Genomic DNA, 27077 nt, shown 5'->3' with positions numbered 1-27077 from the left:
TTGCGAACGGGGTTTCGAAAATGACCACTCTGTCTTGTTACTCTCATCTAGGTCATTTAGGGGAAGATGGTTGAATGCAAATTTCGAACGTTTCATTGGCTGCGACGGAGGATAAAAGCCATTTAGAAATGTTTAGTGTCGGAGCGTGAATATCAACCCTACTATGTACGCGCGCGCGTGTGTGTGTCTATTTAACGGCCGTGGTTCGTGACTCGCACACTTCCCACCGATCCCTACTGGGACATAGGCCGCGAGGAGTAAACCTCGGGCTTCGAATCATCTATCAGATTATATACAAATAATATACTCTTTGGCGCATTTCCATAGCTGCCGTGGTCTTACAGGAAGGTCCACTTCTAAGTGGGCTTTAGGTATTTGCCAGCTGCAATGGTCCACCTACACTCCATGACCCATTACTCCACTACTATCATAGCTGAATAGTAAGTTTTGCAAAGAGAGAAAGAAAGAAGAGAAGAGAATGAAAGAAGGAAAGAAGAAATATAAAGGAAGAGTAGGGCTGTCTTAGCTAGGTGCTAAGGAGAGGTTGGCGAGGGCAGATATCCTTAAAGAAGTGGGTCTCTGCTAGCCATGAGGCTAGCTTTTGTGCTCCTTTCGCAGTACCTAAAAGAAAAGAGATAACCTTAGAAGGGGGCCCAGGAGGCCGAGGGGCTCGTCTCTTAGCTATATGACAGAAGAAGAAGTGCAGAGATGCTTTTCGTGCTCCGCACCGACAGAGAAGATAAGCATCATCGTGGTTAAAACGTTTATGTAGTCCGCAAAGTCTCCATGACTAGTACGGGCTGCAATGATACAGCCAAGGTCAAGTCGGTTGAGTTGAAGCTCACCAGGGTGCTTAGGGGATGTAGCTATTTCTAGATCTTGATACCTCTGTGACCCATCGAATCATCTCCTTATCAATACTAGCAAGCAGCTGATCATTGGTCACTATTACTGGATGATATCAATCCTCTGAATCTATACGATCAATTCACCGATTTCTCTACAAGATGATAATGTACATGGGAAAGAAGGAGAGAAAACATACAAATTCCTGTTGTGCATACCACTTAATATAGGAAGAGAGAACCGTGTTGTTTCCCCAGGGTTACCTTTGTAAGTCTGAGTATGCAAAGTAATTCCGGGGCATTTCCGTAACTTCGGCGGCCAAGGATTGGCAAACCAGTGTCACTCGCCAGATCTGGAGATGGTTTCATGGATGGCATCAGTGAGGGCTCTGTCCCGAACCACCGATATGGGGTCAGCCCATAACATCCTGGATCCCTAAATTCTTCACTCAGGAGATCCACGGCATCTTGTTCCTTGCAAGACATATCAGGAGACACGCATGTTGTCGATCTTGCTACTATATAACTAGCTGTTTTAACATAATTATATAGCCCATCTTGAGTGCGGTTACTGCAAAAAGAATCACTAGTCATCATATTTTTTACAATTTACACTGACGGAATTGCAATACATCATCAACGTGGATTTACAATAATAGAGACTGTGCCCCTTAGTTATAGCAGATAATTTCTTACTAAGATACCGTACGGAGAATTACATGATCTTGTGCTAGTCTAATAACAAGCACTAGATGCCTTTCAACAGGCCATGCTACGACGTAGACTACATGAAGTTGCATTTCACACCGTCCATATTTAACCAAAGATCAATTACAATATGGCTAACCATTTGAAGAAATTATATCTCGCTCTTTACTAGGAGCTACTCGTTTTCCGAATCCGTATCCATAGTGGTGAGCCTTCTGGTAACACGGTGGGTTCAGGGGCCATTGAGAAGGCGTTATTGACAGCGACTTCGCGTCTCAGTCTCAGTTTTTCCACTTGAGCCGATAATTTTAACATAGTTCGTGGCGCTGGATGGTTCGGGTAGTATCCAGTTATATAGCCAACTTGTTGACAGTTGTAACAAGTTGGTTGGGATCGAGAGGTTTATCTCGACATTGAGAGCAGATCGCAAACGTGTGATTCGTACGTCTTCGGTCCAGTTCTGACCGCCAGCGAGCATGAGGATCCTTTGAAGCTGACAAGAAACTCGGGGAATGGGGTGTTACCTTGTCGAAGGCGGTTAAGATCTGAATTAGCTCGCTCAACAAGCTGAGGGTCATCAAACAAGATACTGAGATAGCTGAAAAGTTATTGAGGGTTTCTCCATTAACAGTAGCGCGATTAAGGCCGTATTGACGGATCCAGGGAAGATAGCATCCTTAGTCTTTCCTTCAAATCGTGAGTGCGCATACCATACTTGAGCATATGCGCCTCCTATCGCAGGCCCTCGACGGCTAGCTTGGCTTGTAGTTCAACAAAGAAAGAGAGAAATTGAACACAATTTTCGTCAGAATATTGTGCCAGGTGGATTTAGGGCATGTCGGGGCCTTGACAGCTGCTGCGGCTCCTGTGCTTGAGGCACATTTTCTGGAAGGGTAGCCTCATTCGAAGTTGCTGAAGGGGTTGGAGTTTGTAACAACCAGCGAGCTTGACGTTCATTCAATACCTTCACAGCACCATGGCAAATTGGCGGATACTCATTGTGGCAAATGGGTGAATGGATGCCACAAGCTGACGAGCCTGATCAATGTGGTATTGTTGATATCCTAAAGGGTACCCGCTATCTGATTTCCTAATCCGACACCGGCCCTCGCTTGGGATCACACAAAAGGGGCGCTGGCACTCGCCTTCAATCTTAGAGGATAATCAAATATTACTTATTTTGAGGGTAATAATAACTTCATTGGTCTTCACTTTAGAGCAGTGGAACCAACATATTCTTTCTTCCAGGTTTAGATATCTCGTTACAGATTCCTAGTGGAATATAAGTGTGGGCGCTCACACCATTTCTGATTCCAATTTCATACGAAAGCCTTCAAATTTCACAGGATGGGTGAAACTGCCATTATTCCCTTTGCGTGTATCGTCATATCTAGCCTGCTTATCTTTTTTGCCCGGATCCTACTGCGTGAACGTGGCCAAGTCCTTGCGGCAGAGACTACTGATTTAAAGACAATTTACCATACACCGAGTGAAAACCGTTCAGTCATTGCGGCCGAGATAATTCACGGTGCGAGAAATCAGTATACAAAATACGAATCCAAAAGCGTCCCAAGCGAACCGATACAGCGAGGATTTAGAATTCAAAATGCTTTTACAAGCGACAATAAATCCTACGTTGAGGAATTTGTTAAGATGTCAAGGAATTTGATCAACATATCAAGTGACAACTGGGAGATTATTGTTTCAGCGACTCAAGACACTGTCAGGCGATGGAAAAGCGACGCGCAAGGTGCTTGCGAATCTCGACGTGAAGTTGAACTCGTACCTATGGTACAGTCAATAACTCTGAACGCTGTTCTGACAGCTTTTTTCTTCCTTAGGAAAAAGGTTACTACCAACGACGTCACCTTCAAATCCCTTAGTAACCTGGCTGAGGCTATCAATGAAACATGGATTATGTCCAAGAAAGAAGACACCTTCATACCATTCGAACAGAATGATAAATTACGATCAGCCCTTATTGAGGTGTTACCAGACGGGAATATCTCGGATCCCTGCGAGAACCCGTTAAACTTGATATTACCTGGTTTTGAAACCATGTGGCGAGTGGTCTTACGAGGCTTTCTTGAGGTCGCATACAAAGCAGGTAAAGAGCATCCAAACTGGAGGGAAGCGCTCGTAAGCTACTCTAAAAAGCCTACCGCAGAGCAATTCAAGCGAGCCTCTTCACCGGACGGGGCATCTGCAAAAAATCTAATCAAGGAAGTACTTCGGCTTTATCCACCAACGAAACGGATATATAGAGCCTGGAAGGAAGCCAATTTCCCTGAACCGAAGATCATCGCCGCGGATGTTGAAGCTTGCCATCTGTCAACAAGCATCTGGGGAAAAACAGCTGGAAAATTCGACCCTTTACGTTGGCAAAAATTGACAAAGGAGCAAGAGGAAGCTTTTTTAGCTTTTGGATCTAGACCCTTTGAGTGCCCAGCAAAACCAGTGTTTGGGCCACGGCTAGTAGGTGTACTGGTTGGAACCTTACTTGATGCATTTCCGCATCACTGGACGTTGGTTTCAGCATATGGAGATGCAGTGGAATTCGGCACGGAGAGACTGAGTAACGAGAGAATGGGATGCTATGGTTTGTATCTAGAATTGATTCGCGACTAATTTGGTGATTTCAACATACATTCGTGTCAGTGATGGCGCATGGAAACTCGTGTTAGGACATGAAAATCGGAGACTGCTGGATTAATTGTTGAACGGATCCCGTCGTGATTTTTGAATTGCGTCCATGCGCACCCTATAATCCTAGGCTTCGGTTAGGGTCAGAGTGCGTTACCGCGCAGTCCGTTCCAAACCCCTGAATCAAGTCTAAGCACACGTGGTAGTGGTGGTGTACGCGCATCAAATAGATCATATCTTAATTCTTCTCATCTTCCTCTCTCACCTTTACTGAAGCCTATGTATTGTCGGATTGCTGGGTTAACTTCAGGCTAATCCTGAATAGTATTGTACAAAGGATGGGAAAAGAAGAGGTGACTATCAAGATTGTATGTATTCCGTTCTCTGTCTCCGTTTATCTGTGATGGTGCCAATCCTGTGTATTGGAAAACCAACTATCCTACATACAAGGTATGCGTATCGATGAAAATATTGAACATGAGGACAGGAAGGAGGGGCTCTGCTCTAGCTGCGTAGCTAGCCTTTGTGTGTGCTCTACACGAGTCACCTTGCCCTATCCATCTCCGACATCTGATGTCAAGATGATTTCCTAATACGGCACCGATAGGGTTGTGCCCTATCTGCAAACCAGGAATACAGCTCAGGAGAAGGTCTATATAGACGCGGCTTTGGAACATGATGTACTTAGGGATAAGGACAGACAATCGAATACATTTGACCATAGTACTTGGAGTACCATCTGATGCGCATGTACGAACGTACGTACGTTGGTTTATTGGCTTTATAAGCCAACCCACAATTAGGCTGAAATCTAGGTGCCGGATATATGCCCTAAGGCGCCTTTTTAGACCTGTAAGATCGTACAGTCGATCTCTCTGCCTCGTTTGAAGTCCGGATTATCTAACAAGTCTTTAGAGTTAGATAACCATAAGCAAGATCAATACAGTTCCTATCACAAATCTATAGCCAACACACACAGTTTTCTGTATCTTGGTTAAGGCCATCTTGTGACGGCTGGGCATGGCTCTGCCTTCCCGTCTCAGTTCACGGATAGGGCTAGGAGCCGTGTAACCCTATCCGCGCCATATTGGGAAGTCATATCAACATCAGATGTCGGAGCTGGATAGGGAAAGGTGCGTTGCACAGAGATTTACATGAGCAGTGAGAACCTGGGCTTTTACTCCATTTCTTCCTTTTTCCCCTTTATGCTTAATATCACCTGTCGACAAGCACCTCTTGTATGAGATAGTTAGCCAGAATAGCGTACTCAAACCAAGCAGATTGGCACCGTCACAATCTGTGAAAATCTTTTGTCACACTGAGAAGTATCAAGCAACTTTCGCATCATTTGAATACCTCCTATAGAACTCAGCAAAGAAAATATGCAGTTCTCAGAATTGGAAACAAAGGATCTTCCAATAAGCATTCACCACCAAGGAGAAACACTCCATAAACCCCCAGCCGCTCTTATCGCGCGTAATGGGACGAAGTTTTTCAGCACTAGTGAGAGTCAGCACTCTGCCACGTCCCTGGATATTATCCAGTGACTCCAAGGTAAAACATCTGCTGAGGATGCCCAGAAAAAGAAGACGAATAAGCTAAATAGAAGGAGGGAGAATTATACAGTTACTTAGTTATTCTGCGGCTCTACATCCGAGATTGGAATGAAGTTGAGGTACATAAATGTCAGCGCTATATTATTTCTGGTTTTGTACATAGAAATAAATGACAATGGATATCAAAAGATATGTATTAAGGACTAAAGTCTTTTCTGTCGTTTTAAATCATCTCGTTGTTCCTGAACTGTGAAATCCAGAAAGTACTGATGTCTTAATGCGCTTTGAGACGAAAGGTATTGCTTAAGGGTCCCATTTCAACATATCTGCGATTAGGGCTAGCACTGGCCTGACCTTTTAGCCCCTGTCTTGTGATTCAAGGACCTTAGGGACTGTTCATGACGTGATTTGTACTCCCTAAGCCTTGGATTCTTATCAGGGCGCCATGGATTAACAGACAGCAGCCAAGGATGATGGTCTAAGAAGATTTCGCACCCAAAAAGGCTACTCGCGTAAATATCGACTTCCTCATTATAGCTTCGAGCTCCATTTCTGGTGCAAGATGATGTACAGTTACTAGCTCGCCTCGTAAAGAGGGAATAAGACTAGTGCTATCATCCAATTTACCAACCGAACCAAGGTCGAGGATTGAAACATGAAGATGCCCAAAGCGAACTCCGATATTGCCGGGCTTGATGTCTCGATGCACAAGACAACGTGAGTGGAGCCATTGAAGTCCCAAAAGAAGTTGTTAAAAGGCATGGACTCAAATATTCCAAATTGGATTCGTTCAACGCCATCAGTAACCAAGTCTCGATCAAAATGAGGCGTCAGCAAGGCAACAAATTTGAAGAAAAACATACCAAGTCAGATTCTTAGCAACCATCACTACTAAGTGGCTGCGTGCCAGTCGGTCTCTTTTCTTAAGAGAGAGCCCTTCTCTTACAAACCAGCTCTGTTTGAAGTTGCTTAATGTCCTTTTCAAGATCACAGATTAGATTCTGTGAGCGATTTATTGTTGCCCCTAGGTCACGTCGCTCACATTTCCAACGCTCTAATCGTTCCAACTCCTTTTTGCGGCGGTGAAACTTGATTTCAATCTTCTTACAGAGCTGACATTTCTTTGATTCATGTCCTGTGAAGTTCACCAGTTTCATGCCACATGTCTCGCCCGTCCGGCACTCATAATTGCACTGGTGGGAAAAGTTTGTCCAGCTCCAGTCTCCACAAATGAACCTTTTCTGATTATAGAAGCACATTTCTGGATTACTTGTCAGTGAATTATACTCTTTTCATATCCACAGGATTACTTACTGCTTACTCGAAAAGAATGACGCAAGCTTTATTGTATTTTTTTGATGCTAGCTAGTCTAGAAGATGTTAAGAAGCTGTCGAATTTCAACCACTGAAACTTATCTAGCTTATCCTTCTCATCTCACTGGTTGCCTCGTCTCCCCCAGATAATATGCGCTGGACCGACGGATTAATGACTTATATTAGCGATGTTAGGCTAAGTGCGTCCATACTGAGATCGCAGTTTCATATCGATATCTAGGTGGGGAATTTCTATCAGCTGGATCTTGAAGCAGCACAATGGCTGGTCTCATTCCTAAAATGTGCGGAGAGTATTTTGACTATGTACATGCAATATCTATTAGGATTTGACATGGGCCTGTTAATTAAAAATACAATACTGTAAAAGATAGGTCTCTATGTGATTGTATCACGTTACATTTATGGCATGAGTGCCCACGTCAATATGCTTCATGAAGCTATAAAGTTGTAGCAAATAGGAGCGTAATGGAGGCAGGCTAGCCTCTAGTGAGGCTTGGATCCATGGTCTATTTATTCGAACTAAAGAACTACCAATCAATGCTAACAGCTAATGAGATGGATGGCCCTATCAGAAGGATGTAATCTGTATAGAGGTGGGAGTATGGTATTAACCGTGTTACGGTTATGGCTAGGCCTAATACGAAATCTACAACTTGGCTCTCATTGGCCGATGACTTTTCTTCTCTATAGCGATTGCAAAACTAGACATACACAATACATACAATTACACATCTCAGAAGGCACAGAGAATATACTAGTACGTGTATCATAATTGATTACAGCTAACTCCTCCGTATGGAGTAAAACGGTAGGAGAACCACCGGGGTCATCCGATTGGAGTGGGCTGATCATGGGAAATCTTAAACTACAATACAACAACCAAGACATATTTAATTGGCTATGTTATATCCTAGTCACAAAACAATGCCCTTTATTCTTCTTATTGATGCCAATGAAAAATGCTAAACCCATCTATATTAAACCTGGGTCCGATGCTTGGATGTGAATAAAAGAATTTTATACGACAGGGCTAGTTAACTATGTACGTCCAATCAAGTTGCACGTACCGAGGACTCCATGCTTCCTTTCTTCTTCTTTCATTCCTTTAGAGAATGGTAACACAGAGGAGTTATTGTTCTTGGTACAGTATGACAATGGAGAGATCTCGGAAATGAAGGCGCAGGAAGCGCTGAGAAACCCGGAGGTTTGCATGGAGGTAACAGACCTCAAGAACAAAGAATGAGATGTTGGATTAGCAAGCTAGTTCAACCAATCAGACAGATCAGATGCATCAGTCAACAGAGCGTGATAAATACTTCAGAGAAGGATCCACCGAATAGGGGGTGAAAGACGTCTCCCGCTTTTACTGTTAAAGAGAAAAAACAACAAGGATATGTAAAGGATTCCATACTTTTGCGTACATAATTTTGATACATTGAATTACGGCTTGAGATGTCACGTACAAGCCGACACGAGCGGAATTATCGAACTAGACTACTCTGTATCACGGATCCATAAATACACGCGGAGATGATAAGAAGATCATCAAGATTGGGGGCAAGCTGTGGATCCGTTCCTCACGGCGCAGTCACTTAAATATGGCAATCCGGTTGACCGATGCAGAAATTGGGCAGATCCTGTGAGATCCACGAATTCAAAAGTCAATAAAAATGAAGATAAGCCTCAAAAAACCATACTGTACTATTGTGTGTTCAGAACGGCCTGATTTTTATATAAACTCTAATACACTACTCCATAGAAAGTCCAGGATCATGTGCCGGATCAAGTAGTAGCTTCATTTTCAGCAGCCCGATGCTTGGTATTAGTGATTGTGTCGGAGGCTTACATTGACGCGTGGTAGTTCCAGGCCGAGACTTTATTCCAAAGTTCTAGTATGCATGTAGATCCAACCTTTGCTTTCAGGGCATCTGTCCCTCGCAAACTAGCATCAGTCTGAGGTGGAGGTCATTATTGTTTTGTCATGACTAATTAATCTCTGGTTAAATATGGAACGGTGTAAAGTGCAAAAGTGCAACTTCATGTGGTCTACGATATAGCATGGCTAGTTATAAAAGACATCTAGTGCTTGTTAATCGACTTTCGTAGAGCCACCTGACTCCGGTCGGACAATGCAACGAGGTAAGTATGTTCTTTATTTCAAGAGTCACGAGCGCTGTTAGAGTTCCTAGAAGAGTATAGCTTGATTGGTGAGGTATTTGGATCCGTTCATGCTCAGTGTTCCTTCCGCAAACGGCCAGTGATGTTTACCAGAGCGGGATAGTGTACTGTATCTTCTTGCGTTTAGTCACTCCTTCTTTTCGCATCCTTGTAGGCTACTATTCAGGACTGACATGGACAAAACCCGCCAATCCGACAATAATAAGAAAGGTAGACCTAACAAAAATTTACTGTATGTATTTGGAACTGCGTTCTTTGTTGATAATGATGGCTCCACCTGTGCAGCTTCAATATACAACCTTCTATGGATTGTCGCTCCTGGTTCAATTTTCCATGGTGAGACACATTCGCCTTCGCGAACCAAACACTCACTTTAAATGGAATATAATATCTGGCCCTGGTTATGGACCAGCTGGTAATGAAATTTCTCGCGCGAAGTGGCTAATTAGAGCAAGAATTTGACTACGGATAGGTTAAGCACTCACCCTTGATTGGATATAGTAATTAGCCCGTTTAGATGCAGAGTGCAGATTTTCTTCCGCAAATTGTCAATGCTGATACCTACATCAATAACGTATTTTCTTCGATTGGCAGGCGCTTTGGAAGACTTATTATTATGGTATCTAGTAGTATCCAATTTTAGTCTCGCCCCACGGCCTAACGTTAGGCATCTACCAGGACAGGAAATTTTATCTTCATGCGCTCGATCTCGGCATAAGGGTGACCGGTGAAATATGATTATATTAGTTTCACCGGACCCGCTGATGCTCATGGAATTAAGTATAGCGGGAATGATGGACTTGCAGCACGCCAACCCCGCAGGCTGGTCTTTGAACCCTGGCATTGCGACAGTTCGTTAAAAGCCCCGTTTCTGATCATGAGGTTGATGTAAGCCCGCCTTTGTCGGCAAGTCTTCGAGGGCTTGTAATGACCCTTGGACGAAAGACATCCTGCTGCAAGCCAATGGCTTCATCCATTAGGCCTAAACTTAACTACACTTCGAGAAAACCTTGGGCCTCCAGTTGATCTGGAACATGCGATGATTACACTCTTCTTCTTTGTGCCAGTTGATTGATATCAGTAATGAGCGGGTAGGCCTCCCTTTGAGTGTAACTAGTAGAACTCCAAGGCTGGAATGTCTTACTATTAGTCTACTTACTTGAGGGACAATTTGCACCTTATGGGAGGTAGTCCTACGTTGAGCATCACATGATCCCTGAAATTCAGCGGCCTTGACAAAGTTTCTGAAGAGCAGGCAATTATTCTCATCGCGCGTTGATAAGCCAATTACAAAACACCATGTAGAAGGGTATATGACAGACTTGTATAATCCCCACGGGGAAGGTCAAGGTAAATGATATCATCCATCTATCCATACCCTATAATACTGTAGCTACGAGGCCTTGTCGCTGATTTTCTGTTATTTGATTCCAGTCTCGCCACCTGCTTCGTATCTCAACAGTTACTAAATACCTCCTCAGCAGCAATCAATCAGCATTAGCTGTTGCTATTAGACAACAGTGTCAACAGCCTAGCCAAAGTGTGATCTAACAGATATATGATGGTCCAGTTTCTTCGCAACTTCGCAAGAGAGAAAATGTGATCATCCTACTTCGTGTTCTAGCACACGCTGATTTCGCATTAATTGAAGGCGAAAACGGCCACCCAAAGTGTTGGTTGCTTCATGCAATCGAGATGTGTCAGATAAGCTGGCTTTCCAATGAAGCCATCAAATGAAGCGATCAATCCGAAACTGTTATGTGTAAGAGAATGGTCTCAGGTTTACCCCATGGCCCATGGGATAGCTTACAAATCAGTTCAGGAGAAGGTCTATATAGACGCGGCTTTGGAACATGATGTACTTAGAAGAAGGGAACACACAGAACTGAAAGAATCACCTATTGAGATTGACTCAAGTGCTTCGTACGTACGTATATGCACCTTAGTGCACCCACACAAAGATCAATTTATGGCCATTCAGAAATATGCTTTTAGAATCCAAATATGTAACAGCCCAATAGAACTCTTTTAGACTCTTAAATCTAGTGTAAACTAATGTACCTTATTAGATTCATAATATTGAGAATGGCTATTTTGTGTTGTATTTCCATTACGTCACTTACACTACCTGTCGGGACGTTATATGATTACGCCATTATTTTTAAACCTGGGGAGTTTAGGGTACGTATATAACCGCTCCGCAGGGTCAAGCGAGTGAAGGAATAAATTAAAATTCCATATGACTATGGAACTAACGTTTAACTGGAAGGGAGCATATAATAAGGACAGGCTGTTTTGCTTGAACTCAGAATGGCTTGATGAACAACATGATAGAGATAAACTCGGAGAGGAACTACTTAAACAATTACATGAGCTCGTGAATCGGGACATACTCATAACCAAAATTCAAGATGGCACTCAATGCTCGATTTCTTTCTTGTGCATAGCGGAAAATTTCGAGCTCGAGATGTCTGGACACGAGACCCATAAATCCCAATGGTTGAATTGTTTCCCAGTTGCCGAAGCTTATCCAGATTTATCCAAAGATATTGCTGATCGACTTGGAAAAGTTCAGTCTAAAATACTTTCTTTTAAATGTGTCGATTATAAATTTGAGGTTCTAGAGGCAATCCGTTTGCGTCCGCAGTGCAATAACTTGCATAGCCAAGAAGAAAATATAGTTGAAAAGTATAGAAACCCTCTTCAGAGGATTTATAGTGGTTGGGAATTTACTGTTGTAGGAAATGCTGGATTAGTTGAATTAACAACTAGCATCAATCAGGCTTTGGAACCAGATGCTGCGAAGCGAAGTCCGGATCTTCAGGCATCAGATGCTATGGAGCGAAGTCGGGATCCTCAGGCTTACACTAAATATCTGTTTGCTCTTGGTCTGACTCGTGTTGTGAACCATTATCTTGATCGAATGTATGCTAGCAATCTCGATATTGGTGCAATCCGCACCGTGAAGCTTATTTTGAATCACGTTGAATATGGGCTTCTTGTTGGTCTGACTTTTGTTTGGTTTCAATCCATGTTATTATAGTAGCCTGATTTATGTAGGCTACATGGTTGTGAGCATGTAGCTTTTAGCACAGTGCTTGTAAAGCCATCATTCTGGAATGGTCATGACCGGACTAAATGCAGAATTCTTAACAAAATTTGCTTGCTACATCAATAATAGATGTGTTGAGAGCCTCAGATTTCTTTTGTGCAATATGTAGTGGCAGCAAGATTTTGCATAAATCAGAAAGATTATGCCAAAATGTTGCATCAAGAATATCACCAACAATCTCAATAGTGCTATCTTTAGCATTTGAAGGAGTTTGTTGAGCCCACTTTTTAATTGCTTCTTTAGAATCATGTATGGAGGCTAAAAGGTTATATTGAGTTTCCCATCGTGTAATAACTGAAGCGATAAGAGCCTTCTTTTTCTGATAAATCTCCATTTGAATTACTTGTAATTTGGCATATTCAAGTGCAGATCCATGGAAAAAGCTAAGAATCCTCGAAGCCTTCTTAAAAAGGAAGATATTGAGTTGTTTGAAGTCTGTAAAAGATCTTTAATGATCAGCTGGATGCCATGCGAATCACAAGGAATCATAAAGGCATGTTCTAGCTCAGCTTTGGATCTCAAGATCTCCCAAACTGATAACATTGTAGCACAAGTGTCCGTTGATATTGAATTTATTCGCTTCCAATCCGGTGTACTTTTTGATAAATCTATCAAGAGCTGTTTCAGCTTTTGATAAATCCAGTCGGCAATTGTTGTAGCATCAAGCTTGCTGTCCTTCATATCCTGAAGATGTAAAAACCAAGATTTTGTATTCGACATGACTGTCATGACAATGACACGATGACCGCCAATAGTTGTTGTTTCATCAACTGCTATATTAAGGTGTGGAATTGTGCGAAGTTTCTCGATCATCTCGTCGCGGAGGAGATTGTATTCTGTAGGCAATAAATTGTCAGTGAGCTTTTGTCAACTAGGAGGATTATGATAAGGATTCAAAGCTTGGAATAGATCTCTCATCTCTTCCGATTCAAATAAAGTAAAAGGACGACCGCCAACAAATATTGCTCTGGCAAGCACACGATCAATCCCCATTTTTGGTGTGCTTTTAATGTTGATTGTAGTTTGCAAGCCTTTTGGAGCTGCGAATCCAAGAATTTGAAGAGCTCTTTGACACTTCCAAATATGCTGCGTTTGGCGCGTCGTATTTTTAGCGGATGTCGCGCTGCAACCGCGACATCTTACTTGACCGGACTAAAAATCAGGAAATCAGCACATAGCTTTTATCAACAATAATGTAGAAGATTTATATGTAAACCTACTATTTTTTGACTCGGTATTTCTTCAAAGACCTTAGCTCTATGCTCTGCTTTAATTTCCGGTAGATCTTCTGTCATTTTGGTGGGATCGGAGAGCAATATAAAAAAATTTATATACAAGGAGTTGGGATGTAGCTTTCGACATATATATTTTGATTTGGAATGGTGTTGAGTTCCACTGCTTGGGTTATTTTGACAAAAACCCGCTAATCTAGGGATCTGATTGGCTGTGATTGTTCTGACCGCCTTTAAAGAGTCACGTGATTGTATTACAATTTACAAGCCCCAAAATCGCGGTAATCTTGTAATACATGAACTGCCCACAAAAATCTCCCCAAAAAAAGGGGCAGCTTTGATTTCGAGTTGATAGGCGACTTCCTTACAATTATTTATATCAAACAGTCAGAGGCTCAAACTCCTCATCCCTCTCTACCACCTAGCCACCAGAAGTGCAGCCTTTGACGCGTCTCGACGCGTCTGGCAACACCATGGCGCGTAAAGGCCCTGGTACAGATGGCCCTCTACAGACAGCCCTACTGGAATCCACGTCTGCAGCCGCGACAAGAGCTTCTGAAGGACAGAAGATATTCAGTCCTATAGCTGCATTCCTCGATAAACACCGCAGCCAAACCACCGGCCTTGCCCCTCACCTACTGAGAGCCCTCACCGCTCTAAGCGATGACCTCGCCGCAGTAGCCCAACAACATTTCAACGCTTATATCAGCGGTATCTCGACGGCCTCCATTCTACCTGCCCTGTGCCCTTCCCCTTCCCCTTCCCCTTCCCCCACCCCAAATCCCTTACCCCCTTCACCCCCTCCCTCACGTCCCCCCTCAGGTCTTGAACAGTCGACCTATGCGACTATTACCCAATATGCCCCGGTCAAACCAACTCCCACTACTCACTCCAAAGCCCATGCTAAAAAGCATATGCCTCTGGTGAAACAACCCCTTCCTGACAACCGGCTCTTCGTACGCCTCCCAGCTGACCATGCAGCCAGAAAAATGGAAGCCTACGCCATCTACTCTAGCCTACGGTCTCAACTAAACTCAAACAGTGCAGCACTAAAAGAAGTTCAAGCCACAAAGACTGGCTTTGCACTATGCCCCTCATCTCCAGAAGCCCTCCTAGCCCTTGAGGCCCAAAAAGAGACTATCTCTGCATTCTTTGTTAACTGCCAGATAGAACGCAGCTCCCGATGGGTCTCGTACCGAGTCACCAATGTGCCAAGGAAAATTGGCCAAATCTTGGATGGTCAATACTCTCTAATCCCTATCAATCCTACACTACTATCCTTAGAAATCAGTGAAACTACTGGGCTCAAGCCTATATCTATCAGCGAGACCGCTACAAGTACCGCCAACCCTAATACTCTTTCCTCAAGCTGGTTTGTCAACTTCCCAGAAGGCACGAAATCACCACTGCCTATCCAACTACGTCTTTTTGGCACTATTACCAATGCCCGTCACCTCTCTAAGAGAACAATAGTTATCCAATGCACACGATGCTGGAAATGGCATAACACACGATCCTGTGCCCGCCCCTCTCGATGCCGGCTCTGCGGCTCCTTAGAGCATACTGAAGAGGGCCATGTCAACCGCTGCATAGCCCTAGAGCCTTATCAGTGCCCTCCCAGATGCATACACTGCCATGGACCACATCCAGCTGATTTCCCAGAATGCCTCCTGCGCCCTAAAGGCAACACTAAACATACTAAAGCTCAACAAGCAGAGATCCGCAAATCCTGCGCCATAAACCTCGCAAAAGCTCGCACTGAAGGAGGATGTAGCTCTCAGCTTTCCATTGGCACACAAGAAACACCTATGGCATTAGATGAGATGCCAACTCAGCCTCCAACCCACAAGATTATCTCTCCTTTCCGTTCAGTAACCCCCCCACCTCGCGCCCCAACTGAAGATCCTCCAATTACAGCTCGCGCAGTCCGCTTTACAACACCTCAATCACAAAATCGGTTCGCCTCTCTTCTTGAACGGGAACTATGATCTATCACTATCCAACTCAGAAGGCGCCTCTCAAAATCCTACAGTTAAATGTAGGACATGCGCCAGATGCACATGAAATAGCTCTCACATTGGCATACACCAGCGACATTGATATTATCCTAATCCAAGAACCATATATATTCAAGGATCTTAGCCGACAGATCACAAAGAAACACCCATCATATGAATGCTTCTCCCCCACTGACAGTTGGACAATAAGTGGCCGACCACGAGTTCTCACCTATGCCCGAAAGAAGAAAGGCATCCGGACCTCCCAGCTACGCCCCTTCACAACTGACACGAAAGAGGCCTCGGATCTCCTTTTCCTTCAGATTTTCTCGCCCACAGGAAAGTCAGCTCTGATAGTTAATATCTATAATGCCCCAGCAGGCTGCATCAGAGCAGGCGAAGCCGCGAAGGCTCTTACAACCCTGCCAGAGGCGTATTTCCCTCAAGCAACGATACTCGCAGGCGATCTTAACCTACTACACAATAGATGGCAGCCCTCGCTAAACCGCAGCTCCACAAACTTTGCAGAGCCATTTATTAATTGGCTAGATCTCCAGGGTCTAGTATTCATCTCCGACATAGATTGTCCCACACATGATAGGGGAAACGTGTTGGACCTCAGTTTTGCCTCAAGCCCTCTAGCACTCGCGGGAGCTAAGGCCAGCATAGCAAGCCACTTAGACGCAACCTCAGATCACCGACCGCTAATCACCACTGTACCGTGGGATCAGAGATATCTAGAAACAGCTCAGAAACTGAGATTTGACACACTAGACCACACCTGCTTCCTCTCACTCCTTACCTCTAATCTCGCTGATATCGAGAGCTCAGCCACGACAAAAGAAGACCTTGATGCCCTCGCAAAAACACTAACATCTGCAATCCAAGGAGCATATATAGGCTCTGCTAAGAGAACCATGTCACAAGGCATAGGACAACCATGGTGGAACGATGACTGCAAGAAAGCTTCACACAATTACCGCTCAGGCCTCTGCTCAAAAAGAGACTTCCGCCGGATAACTAGGCGGTCTCAACGACAATTTTGGCGTGATAAGCTCTCTACAGTAACACAAATGAAGGATGTTTTCGATATGAGTAAATGGCATAAGTCTACAGGCACCTTTCGAAGCCCTCCACTGAATGATCCGATGAGACCCAACAGCTTCCCAGCAGTTGCTGTACATGAGAAACGTGACGTACTAGTTCGCAATCTTCTCCAAAATTCGGCTGAGGCAGGAGATATACCTCTGGACTCCCCAACAGTCCCTTCCACTAGTCTCTACTTCCCAGATATATCGATGTTACAGGTGGAGGAGTCAGTACTTCAGGCAGGAAACACAGCCCCTGGCGCTGATGAAATCCCAACGTGCATACTCAAAGTAGCATGGCCTTTGATCAAGGACAAGGTACTAATGCTATATCAAGGATGTCTAAAGATTGGTTACCACCCAAAATGCTTTCGACATGCAATTTTAGCAATTATCCAGAAACCAAAAAAGACTGATTGGTCCTCACCTAGATCATACAGACCAATCGCTCTCCTATCAGTTCTTGGCAAAGGACTTGAGCGCTTGGTGGCACGGAATATGGCATGGATCTCTATACACCACAAAGTATTAGCAAGGCAACAGTTTGGGGCTCTCCCACTAAGATCTGCAATTGATCTGACCACATGCCTAACGCATGATGTTGAGCAAGCACTAAATCAAGGCATGACTGCCTCACTTCTTACCCTAGATGTCAAGGGCGCCTTTGATGCCGTGCTTCCCGGCAGACTAATCCGCAGATTACGAGAACAGGGCTGGCCTACTAATCTTGTACTCTGGATTGCCTCCTTCGCCACTGGGCGTTCAGTCCAGATCCGACTCGACGGAGAGATTGGCCCCTCAACAGATATTGCCTGTGGCCTACCACAAGGATCCCCAATTTCAGGTATTCTCTTCATGCTCTACATAGCGCCCCTATTCCGTTTAGGAAATCCAAGGAACAGATTTGGTTACGCGGACGATGCAGCTAACCTGGTGATCTCTCCATCTCTTGACACGAACTGCGAAGCCCTATCAGACTCACTCCAAGAAGCTCTTAACTGGGGCGCTACGGAGGGCATTACATTTGCACCAGATAAATATGAGCTTCTTCACTTCTCCCGACATAAAGCAGACCAGAACCCAACCAGCACACCTTCAGTGAAAGCTGGATCAATTATCGTCTCAGAAAATACTAAACGGCCATATCTACGCTGGCTAGGAATTCTATACGATAAAAAGCTAACTTTTAAATGGCATGTTAGCGAAACAGCATCCAAAGCCCTTACTGTGGCTAACGCCCTTCGCTCACTAGGGAATACTGTCCGAGGAGTTAAACCTCATCTACTACAGCAGGCTGTATCAGCCTGTGTACTCCATAAAGCATACTATGGTGCTGAAACCTGGTGGCCAGGCCGCACTCGCCCTGGCCACTCCCAGATTTCAAATCGAGTTGGAGAACATCTTGAGAAACTTGCCAAAGTAATAGTAACAGGCGCAAGAGCGGTCCTTCCAGTTTTCCGCACAACCCCAATACCTGTTCTATATCGAGAGTCTGGATTCTCTCCACCAGAAATCGGATTAGATCAAATAGCTCTCTTAGCATCTGTCCGCTTACGGCGTCTTGACCCACACCATCCACTCCGAAGACGCGCAGAACAGATAGCCAGAGATGGCCGACCAACCAGTCGATTTGCCCGCCGTGTACTGGCCCTCCCCAACTCCGAACAGATAAACCCTCTACAATTTGCTCCTTGGTACCCTCGCGAGCCACGAGAGAGTGCCCAAGCTCGAATAGGAGGCCCTATGGGACGCACAAAGGAACAGGCAGCGGCTGGTTTCTCAGATTTCCAACGTACCATTCCTAGCTCTGACATCATAATCTTTTCAGATGGGTCCAGACTTGATAATGGACATGCTGGTGGCGGCTATGTTGGTTTTCAAGCAAACCATCAATTTCTCTGTGCCTCAATTTCATATGGATCTGGGAAAGAAGTCTTTGACGCAGAAGCAGAAGCTGCTCTAGCTGGTGCCCAGGCAGCTATCTCATATCCAACTGCACGATTTGCCACAAACCTGTGGATCTGTCTTGACAACCTAGAAGTTGCTACACGCCTTCTATCCCCCTCCACAGGATCTTCCCAAGGAGTCTTTGAATCCTTCCGCACTCTCGCAGCCGCCTGGCCACTCCGCGAGAGGCTTCCTCACACTAAAAGTGGATCTGTCCGAATCCGATGGGTCCCTGGACATGCCAAAATTCCCGGAAATGAAGCAGCTGATCTGGCTGCGAAGAAGGGAGCCGCCTCTACCTCTCCTCCCCCACATAACTTCTCATATGCCTCGCTAAAGCGACACGCCAAGGCTCAATACCTCTCTGCTGCTCAGTCACACTGGCAGAAAGTGGCACCGCAAACATATCAGGATCTAGAAATAACTACCTCCCCCAAACGCCCTAAAGAGCTTCAACTTAACCGACTTGACCTTAGCCATATTATCGCGGCCCGTACTGGTCATGGGGACTTTGCAAACTACCATGAACGATTTAACCATGATGATGCTCACCTTCTCTGTAGATGCGGAGCACGAAAAGCACCTCTGCACTTCTTCTTCTGCCGTATTGCTAAGAGACGAGCCCCTCGTCCTCCTGGGCCACCTACTGAGGTCATCTCTTTTCTCTTAGGAACCGCGAAAGGAGCGCAAAAGCTAGCCACATGGCTAGCAGAGACCCGCTTCTTTGAAGATGTCTGCCCTCGCCAACCTCTTCTTAGCACTAGCTAAGACAGCCCTACTCTTCTTTTACATTTTCTTTCCCTTCTTAAATTCTCTTCTCCCTTTCTTTCTCTCTTTGTAAAATTTACTGTTTAGTTGCGATAGTGGTGGATTAATGGGTCACGGAGTGTAGGCGGACCATTGCAGCTGGCAAATACCCAAAGCCCACTCAGAAGTGGGCCTTCCTGTAAGACCACGGCAGCTATGGAAATGCGCCAAAGAGTCTATTATTTGTATATAATCCGATAGATCATCCGAAGCCCGAGGTTTACCCCTCGGCGGCCTATGTCCCAGTAGGGATCAGTGGGAAACGTGCGAGTCACGAACCACGGCCGTAAAATAGATACACACACACACACACACAATCTTGTAATACATGTAAGCCCCTAGGCTCTGATAAGAGCGTATAGTTTAGGTGAGGAATAATTGACTCTGATTTTGCGCCCTCTCTAATAAACACAGCTAGCTACGCATCTTGTTCCTCTTTATATACACAATATAGTGGCAAAATAGCAATCCTGAATCCAAAAGTAGGGCTGTCGATATTGTGCCAAAGCTGGGATCGGCAATTGTATTTTTCCGGGGATTCACCGATTAGTAAGGTCGTCTAGAATGGGATTAGCGTATCAGATATCCAACACAGATTTCGATACCTCATAATAATATTGTTGTCAAAACTTTTCTTTCCCCATCCTCGTTTGAGCCCCACGTCGTTCCACTGCTCTGTCGTTGAATTTGAATACCAGCCTACCCTTTATATCTGTTAAAAGCCCGCATATTCAAACCTATTTATTATTGGACCTAAAAAATCGGATGAGTTAGCTGTGTCGATATCTATGGCAAGAGTATGCCTCAGGAAAGAGCCGAAGTCCACTAGGATTATGAGTGGAATCAACAGGACCATAGATGGCATTTGCTTACACTATCCAACCATCACTGACTCGGAAGATGGACTTAGCCTTGATAAAACTGAGGTTAAAGAATTAGGTTCATATAATTGGGTCAGGTTAGAAGATGGGACTTCGGCGATAGCTGTCCCAGGTAAGGTTTACACAGTACGTGAAGTCAACAACTAACTCTCAGGCCATCCTCCAAAGTGGACATCAAGTATTCCATCCCCTAAGCTACTGTCAGATAAAGAAGCTTTCCAGCAACGCGAAGCAATCCCTCGTCATCCCTATACTTTTGAGCCTTTATCTACATCCATCAGCATCTGCCAGTCAAACTTTGACTTCTCCAGTATCCAAGTTGTCACGCAGCTACACAATCTTCGAAAGCTGTTCAGGTTCGCAAGTGGAAGAAAGAAGGACGCTTTTAGGATAGATATCGAGCTTGTTGGGACAACAATCTTTATGAGTCGTTTCGGCAATGATGAAATCATTGCAAATGGTACTCAATCTGCGGATTCATGGGGCCAAGTATTTCAATCTTATGCAACAACATACTGTTCTTCACTCCACGAAATGCAGGCAAGCACGTGTCACCGAGTCATACAATACAACTTTTGTGGTCTAAGTATAATTGTGCAGCATGAGGTGGATGCAATTTGGAATTCAAACCCGAATCAAGATTCAGGAAATGATTGTATAGGTGACCACAAACCACTAGCTCGGAGCCAGTCATTACTGACGTTGCGACATGGCTCCCCAAATCATCTCCTGGATGCACCTTGCATAGCGGATATCAAAACCCGCAAGGCTCGGAGTGTTAAATTTAAGGATAAAGACTGGGTTTTTTCGCAGCTCTGGTTTTCAGACACGTACAACATTTTATTCGCTCAGCATGATGGCGAAGGGGTGTTCACAATGGCTGATAATATTCCTCAAGATTTCTCGGATGAACTCAAGCGCTGGCAGCAAAAAAGGAAAGATGCGATTTGTGCAGTTGGAGAAATACTAAAGCTTATAGTGCATGAGGTCCAGGTACATAAACCGAAGACATCGAATAGATTTGCATTGATATGGCGACCACAAGAAAAAGAATCATGTTTAAAGTTGTACTCACTCTGTGATAAATATGGGAGACATGTACTTCCATGTATACTTGAATGTTAGACATGTCTAATTCATAGCAGTACAGAAAATGGAGATATCAAATCGACCTCCTGTATTATTTTCCAGTTCAAAGGTATCATTGCTCTAGAGCTTCGAAATAGAACGAGCTTTAGTCATGATGTCTTGAGTTAAAGAATATTCAATGAATGTATTGATCCATGAGATTTCTTTTTCTTAGTCTTCATAAGTGGGGTCAGATGCGTGGGGCTGAATTAGTGTTCAGCCTAGCTTTTACTTCCTCTTTTCTTTGTGCTCTCCTATTTTCCTCCTTATCCACGACTGTCGCTTTCACCTTATTATTTCAATTCTTACATAATAAATCTACCTGTCACTGCACTTTTCCATGTTTTCTCCGCTCCCCCTGCTGAGGCTGGTTGACTGGCGCGGTAACCACGCCGTTTGATTGGCATGCACCTGTTATGCTATTTACTTATGTCGAAAACATCCTTTATTTGTGATACTGTGGAGAGCTTGTCTCGCCAAAATTGTCGTTGAGACCGTCTAGTAGTCTGGCAGAAGTCTGTCTTTGAGCAGAGGCCTGAGCGGTAGTTGTGTAAAGCTTTCTTGCAGTCTTCATTCCACCATGGTTGTCCTATGCCTTGTGTCAGGGTTCTCTTGGCAGAGCCTCTATTGCTCATTGAATTGCGGATGTTAGTTTTTTTGGCGAGAGCATTGAGGTCTTCTTCTGTCATGGTTGGGCTCTCGATACTAGCAAGGTTAGAGGCGAGAAGCGAGAGGAAGCAGGTGTGGTCCAGTGTGTCAAATCTCAGTTTCTGGGCTGTTTCCTTGTATCTCTGATCCCATGTTACAGTGGTGACTAGTGGTTGATGATCTGAGATTGCATCTAGGTGGCTCGCTATTGCTCCCGCGAGAGCCAGAGGGCTTGAGGCAAAACTGAGGTCTAACACGTTACCCCTTTCATGTGTGGGACAGTCTATGTCAGAGATGAGTACTAGACCCTGGAGGTCCAGCCAGTTAATAAATGGCTCTGCAGAAGGTGTGGGGCTGCGATGTAGCGAGGGCTGCCATCTGTTGTGTAGTAGGTTGAGATCGCCAGCGAGTATCGTTGTTTGAGGGAGATACGCCTCTGGCAGGGTTGTGAGAGCTTTCGCGGCTTCACCTGCTCTGCTGCAGCCTGCTGGGGCATTATAGATGTTAACTATCAGAGCAGACTTTCCTGTGGGCGAAAAAATCTGAAGGAACAGGAGATCCCGAGGCCTCTTTAGTATCAGTTGTGAAGGGGCGAAGCTGGGAGGTCCGAATGCCTTTCTTCTTTCGGACGTCGGTGAGGACTCGTGATCGACCGCTTATTGCCCAACTGTCAGTTGGGGAGAAGCATTCATATGATGGGTGTTTTTTTGTGATCTGTCGGCTAAGATCTTTGAATGTATATGGTTCTTGGATTAGGATAATATCAATGTCGCTAGTGTATGCCAATGTGAGAGCTATTTCATGTGCATCTGGCGCGTGCCCTACATTTAACTATAGGATTTTGAGAAGCGCCTTTTGAGTTGGATAGTGATAGATCATAGCTCCTGTTCAAGAAGAGAGGCGAACCGGTTTTGTGGTTGAGGGGTTGTAAAGTGGAGTACACGAACTGTAATTGGAGGATCTTCAGTTGGGGCGCAAGGTGGAGGGGTTACTGGACGGAAAGGAGAGATAAGCTCATTGATTGGAGGCTGAGATGGCATCTTATCTAATGCCATAGGTGTTTCTTGTGTGCCTATGGAGAGCTGAGAGCTACATCCTCTTTCAGTTCAAGCTTTTGCGAGGTTTATGGCGCAGGATTTGGGGATCTCTGCTTGTTGAGCTTTCGTATGTTTAGTATTTCCTTTAGGGCGCAGGAGGCATTCTAGGAAATCAGCTGGATGTGGTCCATGACAGTGTATGCATCTAGAAGGGCACTGATGAGGCTCTGGGGCTGTGCAGTGGTTGACATGGCCCTCTTCGGTGTGCTCTGAGGAGCCGCATAGCCGGCATCAAGAGGGGCGGGCACAGGATCGTGCATTATGCCATTTCCAGCATCGTGTGCATTGAATAACTGTTGTTTTCTTAAAGAGATGGCGAGCATTGGTGATAGTGCCAAAAAGACGTAGCTGGATAGGTAGTGGTGATTTCGTGCCTTCTGGGAAGTTTATAAACCAGCTTGAGGAAAGAGTATTAGGGTTGGAAGCGCTTGTAGTGGTCTCGTTGATGGGTATAGGTTTTAGCCCTGTAGTTTTACTAATTTCCGAGGATAGTAGTGTAGGATTGACAGGGATTAGAGAGTATTAACCATCCAAGATTTCGCCAATTTTTCTTAGCACATTGGTGACTCGGTATGAGACCCATCGGAGCTGCGTTCTATCTGGCAGTTAACGAAGAATGCAGAGATAGTCTCTTTTTGGGCCTTAAGGGCTAGGAGGGCTTCTGGAGATGAGGGGCATAGTGCAAAGCCAGTCTTTGTAGCTTGAACTTCTTTTAGTGCTGAACTGTTTGAGTTTAGTTGAGACCGTAGGCTAGAGTAGATAGCGTAGGGCTTCCATTTTTCTAGCTGCATGGTCAGCTGGGAGACGTACGAAGAGCCGGTTGTCAGGAAGGGGTTGATTCACTAGAGGCAGAGGCTTTTTAAAAGACGCTTTGGAGTGAGTAGTGGGAGTTGATTTGACCGGGGCATATTAGGTAATAGTTGCATAAGTTGACTGTTCAAGATCTGAGGGGGGACGTGAGGGAGGGGGTGAAGGGGGTAAGGAATTTGGGGTGGGGGAAGGGGAAGGGGAAGGGGATAGGGCAGGTAGAATGGAGGTCGTTGAGATACCGCTGATATAAGCGTTGAAATGTTGTTGGGCTACTGCGGCGAGGTCATCGCTTAGAGCGGTGAGGGCTCTCAGTAGGTGAGGGGCCAGGCCGGTGGTTTGGCTGCGGTGTTTATCGAGGAATGCAGCTATAGGACTGAAGATCTTCTGTCCTTCAGAAGCTCTTGTCGTGGCTGCAGACGTGGATTCCAGGAGGGCTGTCTGTAGAGGGCCATCTGTACCAGGGCCTTTACGCGCCATGGTGTTGCCGGACGCGTCGAGACGCGTCAAAGGCTGCACTTCTGGTGGCTAGGTGATAGAGAGGGATGAGGAGTTTGAGCCTCTGACTGTTTGATATAAATAATTGTAAGGAAGTCGCCTATCAACTCGAAATCGAAGCTTTTAGCTTGAGGTTGGTGCATACAAGCCACATTTATTCCTGCTACGCCACGTCACGTGTACAATACGCTGGCTACCGGCGGGGTATTCCTTGACACGAGTACCTTTTCTGAGTGTAAAGATTTTAGGATCGATAGGCGCGAAGGAAACAAGTAGGTATTCGGTGATACCAGCTGACTTGCTCAGTAGAAGAAGGTATCTACAGAATGGAGTTCCAGAGAAAACTCTGATATCGGAACTTGCTATGTACGAGCACAAACTCAGTTAAGCTCAATACTCAAAGATGTCTTTATAGTGGGAAATATTGATATTGACCTAATTCTGCGCACTATCTTCTATCTACGGTAAAGCTGCAACAACTAGTTGACTAACTAACAGTTGACTAGCTAGATCACGAAACCCTATCCGTCGGTGTGTGACCGCACAGCCTTGGCAATTATTTCCGTTATGTCAATTTTAGAACCATAATCTTGCCCCACAACAGTAAATTCGCAAGGTCTGTTATGTTCCCATATATTCTCAAATCCAATATAGATATCTTCTCCTTCTTCATCACGCATTAAGTGAAGACCGAGGTCCTCTTTCCACTCTGCATTGTTAAATTCACGGTACTCGGTAATAGCTGCTTTAGTGGTGCGAGAGTCCCGTAGTACTTCATAAGGATACCTTTTAAGTGCATAGAAAAAAACATCAGAACGATCTTTTAGCCTATTAGCGACCATCTCTGGATCACACGTATCATTCTTGACCATGATGAAACAAATGAATGGTCTCTGACGGACCTCAGCAATCTCGGTACTGACAGAAGTAGGCTTGGAGGACTTGCAACTCGTTGTGAGAAGACCTAAGTTGTTAAGAAGAAGTAGCCCGTCAATAAATGTATTTTCCTCATCTAATGGGTCCGTAAAATAGGGTGTTTTGGTTATTTCTCCTTCGAGGTATGCTCGATTCAGCTTAAGTAAGTCCTCGAAGGTCTCTGCCCGATTCCATTCTGGCCGTTCCTGGCATTCCTGCGATGTAGTTGATGGCATTCCAAATGATATTTTGATAATCACCAACTACTCAATACGACAATGCATATACACTTATTTATTTCTACATTAATACTATAAATAGGCCGTACTTACAGTCGCTTACGAAATTGGCTTTTAATAATTATAGCGATGACGATGATTAATTACCCATGCCAACTCACGCCAACCCCCCTCCGGGTGTTAGAGGTAGTGCTCACCGGTTATGGCGTAATCTTTGTTAAAACAACATTTTTACCTATATACTCCAAAATGACATTTTGCAAATGGACTAGACTGCTCTCCCTCATGAAGCATAGCATCAATAGCTGCACAAATATTGGTGGGACTAGCGAGGTCTTGTGCGATCTCTTTTGCCTGTTCGATTCGCTTTTTCTTGCCCCCGCTTTAGCATATCGAACAGAAAGAACACCTCCGATACAGTACTATTATCAACGAAGATTGAAGACACCCAACCCTTCTGCCATATTGATAATTCCTCCTGCCCAACCAACGGATTTACCTCCTATTACAAAAACATAGCCTCCAGCACGTGCTTGATAATTAACCTCAACTCCGTGGTAATGTTTATAGACTTGGAAAAGCACATCATCTAGCCGTTGAAGAATGTTCGCCGTGTTTGGTGGAAGTTATAAATAACAATTTTTTGGCGTTCAAAATACTCAATCAACTCATATGTAATATGAGCATTGAAATTATGCATTAAAAGCATTCGCCGACCATTTCCTTCATATTCCTTAGTTGAGATTGAAAAATGATAAATCCATTCGAAGATAATCGCGCTATTTGAGAAGCCCGCTACAAGTTATGTTGGGAATATCACCTCACATCACATATCACCTTTGCCAGCTATTTACATCCATACTAGATCATCTAGTATGCGCGCAGCTTTTTGGTCTAGTTGGTCAAAAGCCCAACAAGTTATCAAATCATCCTCTTTTTGGAGATGTTTATACCCTTCCTCGATATGCTTTTTACCGGCGAGGATAACGAGCGGAGGAATCACTTTTCCGGTGGCACTTACGCACTCGATAAGCGTGAGAGATTCTCGAGACGATGGACTTGGAATTCTTGTAGAGGTTTGAGGAAATCAAGTGGCCACAGTCTCCTTTTTCCCCTGTCCAACCTGGAATCCGGTCTCCGTCAAAATTACAAATATTGCTTCGTGTAATCTTCTTAATTCTAGTTTGAATTTCAAGACGATCGAACCAAGTTTGAATGACACCAATGTCCTCGACAGTGAGCCTCTTAAAGGTCGATCAGTTTTTGTTCGACTCGTTCATAACCGTCGCTTGAGGCAGCGGTATAGTTCGGGTACTGAAGGTGGAAGGAAAGTGCGGATTTGCGCGCGCCAGAGCTGCCTTTGGCGGTCTAAGTATAATTTTGTAGCATGAGGCGGATGCAGTTTGGAGTGCAAAA

The 27077-nt window shown here is 44.6% G+C and overlaps 4 protein-coding genes across 4 annotated transcripts, besides 7 other annotated features; 2 read left to right on the top strand and 2 right to left on the bottom strand.

Annotated features, from left to right (window-relative positions):
* Positions 1 to 451: 451 nt before the first annotated feature.
* Positions 452 to 495: a microsatellite.
* Positions 496 to 2900: 2405 nt separating this feature from the next.
* Positions 2901 to 4181, top strand: TSTA_110740 (uncharacterized protein; the record flags this gene model as incomplete). The annotated part of the gene is made up of 2 exons (XM_002488606.1): positions 2901 to 3349; positions 3395 to 4181. The coding sequence occupies 2 exons, from the start codon at positions 2901 to 2903 to the stop codon at positions 4179 to 4181; spliced, it is 1236 nt and encodes a 411-aa protein (XP_002488651.1).
* Positions 4182 to 5587: 1406 nt separating this feature from the next.
* TSTA_110730 (uncharacterized protein) lies at positions 5588 to 6514 on the bottom strand (the record flags this gene model as incomplete). The annotated part of the gene is made up of 3 exons (XM_002488605.1): positions 5588 to 5696; positions 6107 to 6357; positions 6380 to 6514. The coding sequence occupies 3 exons, from the start codon at positions 6512 to 6514 to the stop codon at positions 5588 to 5590; spliced, it is 495 nt and encodes a 164-aa protein (XP_002488650.1).
* Positions 6515 to 12785: 6271 nt separating this feature from the next.
* Positions 12786 to 13520: a mobile genetic element.
* Positions 13521 to 14082: 562 nt separating this feature from the next.
* TSTA_110720 (reverse transcriptase, putative) lies at positions 14083 to 19409 on the top strand (the record flags this gene model as incomplete). The annotated part of the gene is made up of 2 exons (XM_002488604.1): positions 14083 to 15534; positions 15618 to 19409. 2 exons carry the CDS (start codon positions 14083 to 14085, stop codon positions 19407 to 19409), a joined length of 5244 nt encoding a protein of 1747 aa, XP_002488649.1.
* Positions 14355 to 14387: a sequence feature (G-rich).
* Positions 15711 to 19178: a mobile genetic element.
* Positions 19410 to 21837: 2428 nt separating the features above from the next.
* Positions 21838 to 22518: a mobile genetic element.
* Positions 22519 to 23753: 1235 nt separating this feature from the next.
* On the bottom strand, positions 23754 to 24489 carry TSTA_110710 (uncharacterized protein; the record flags this gene model as incomplete). Its single annotated transcript, XM_002488603.1, has 2 exons — positions 23754 to 23920; positions 24252 to 24489. The coding sequence occupies 2 exons, from the start codon at positions 24487 to 24489 to the stop codon at positions 23754 to 23756; spliced, it is 405 nt and encodes a 134-aa protein (XP_002488648.1).
* Positions 24149 to 24224: a sequence feature (C-rich).
* Positions 24490 to 26289: 1800 nt separating the features above from the next.
* Positions 26290 to 26799: a mobile genetic element.
* Positions 26800 to 27077: the final 278 nt, after the last annotated feature.

The sequence above is a fragment of the Talaromyces stipitatus genome, genomic scaffold, assembly GCF_000003125.1.
Source record: "Talaromyces stipitatus ATCC 10500 scf_1105507295491 genomic scaffold, whole genome shotgun sequence".
Lineage (NCBI taxonomy): Eukaryota > Fungi > Ascomycota > Eurotiomycetes > Eurotiales > Trichocomaceae > Talaromyces > Talaromyces stipitatus.
The sequence above is the reverse complement of the archived record's forward strand: the minus strand, read 5'-3'. Positions and strand labels throughout refer to the sequence as shown.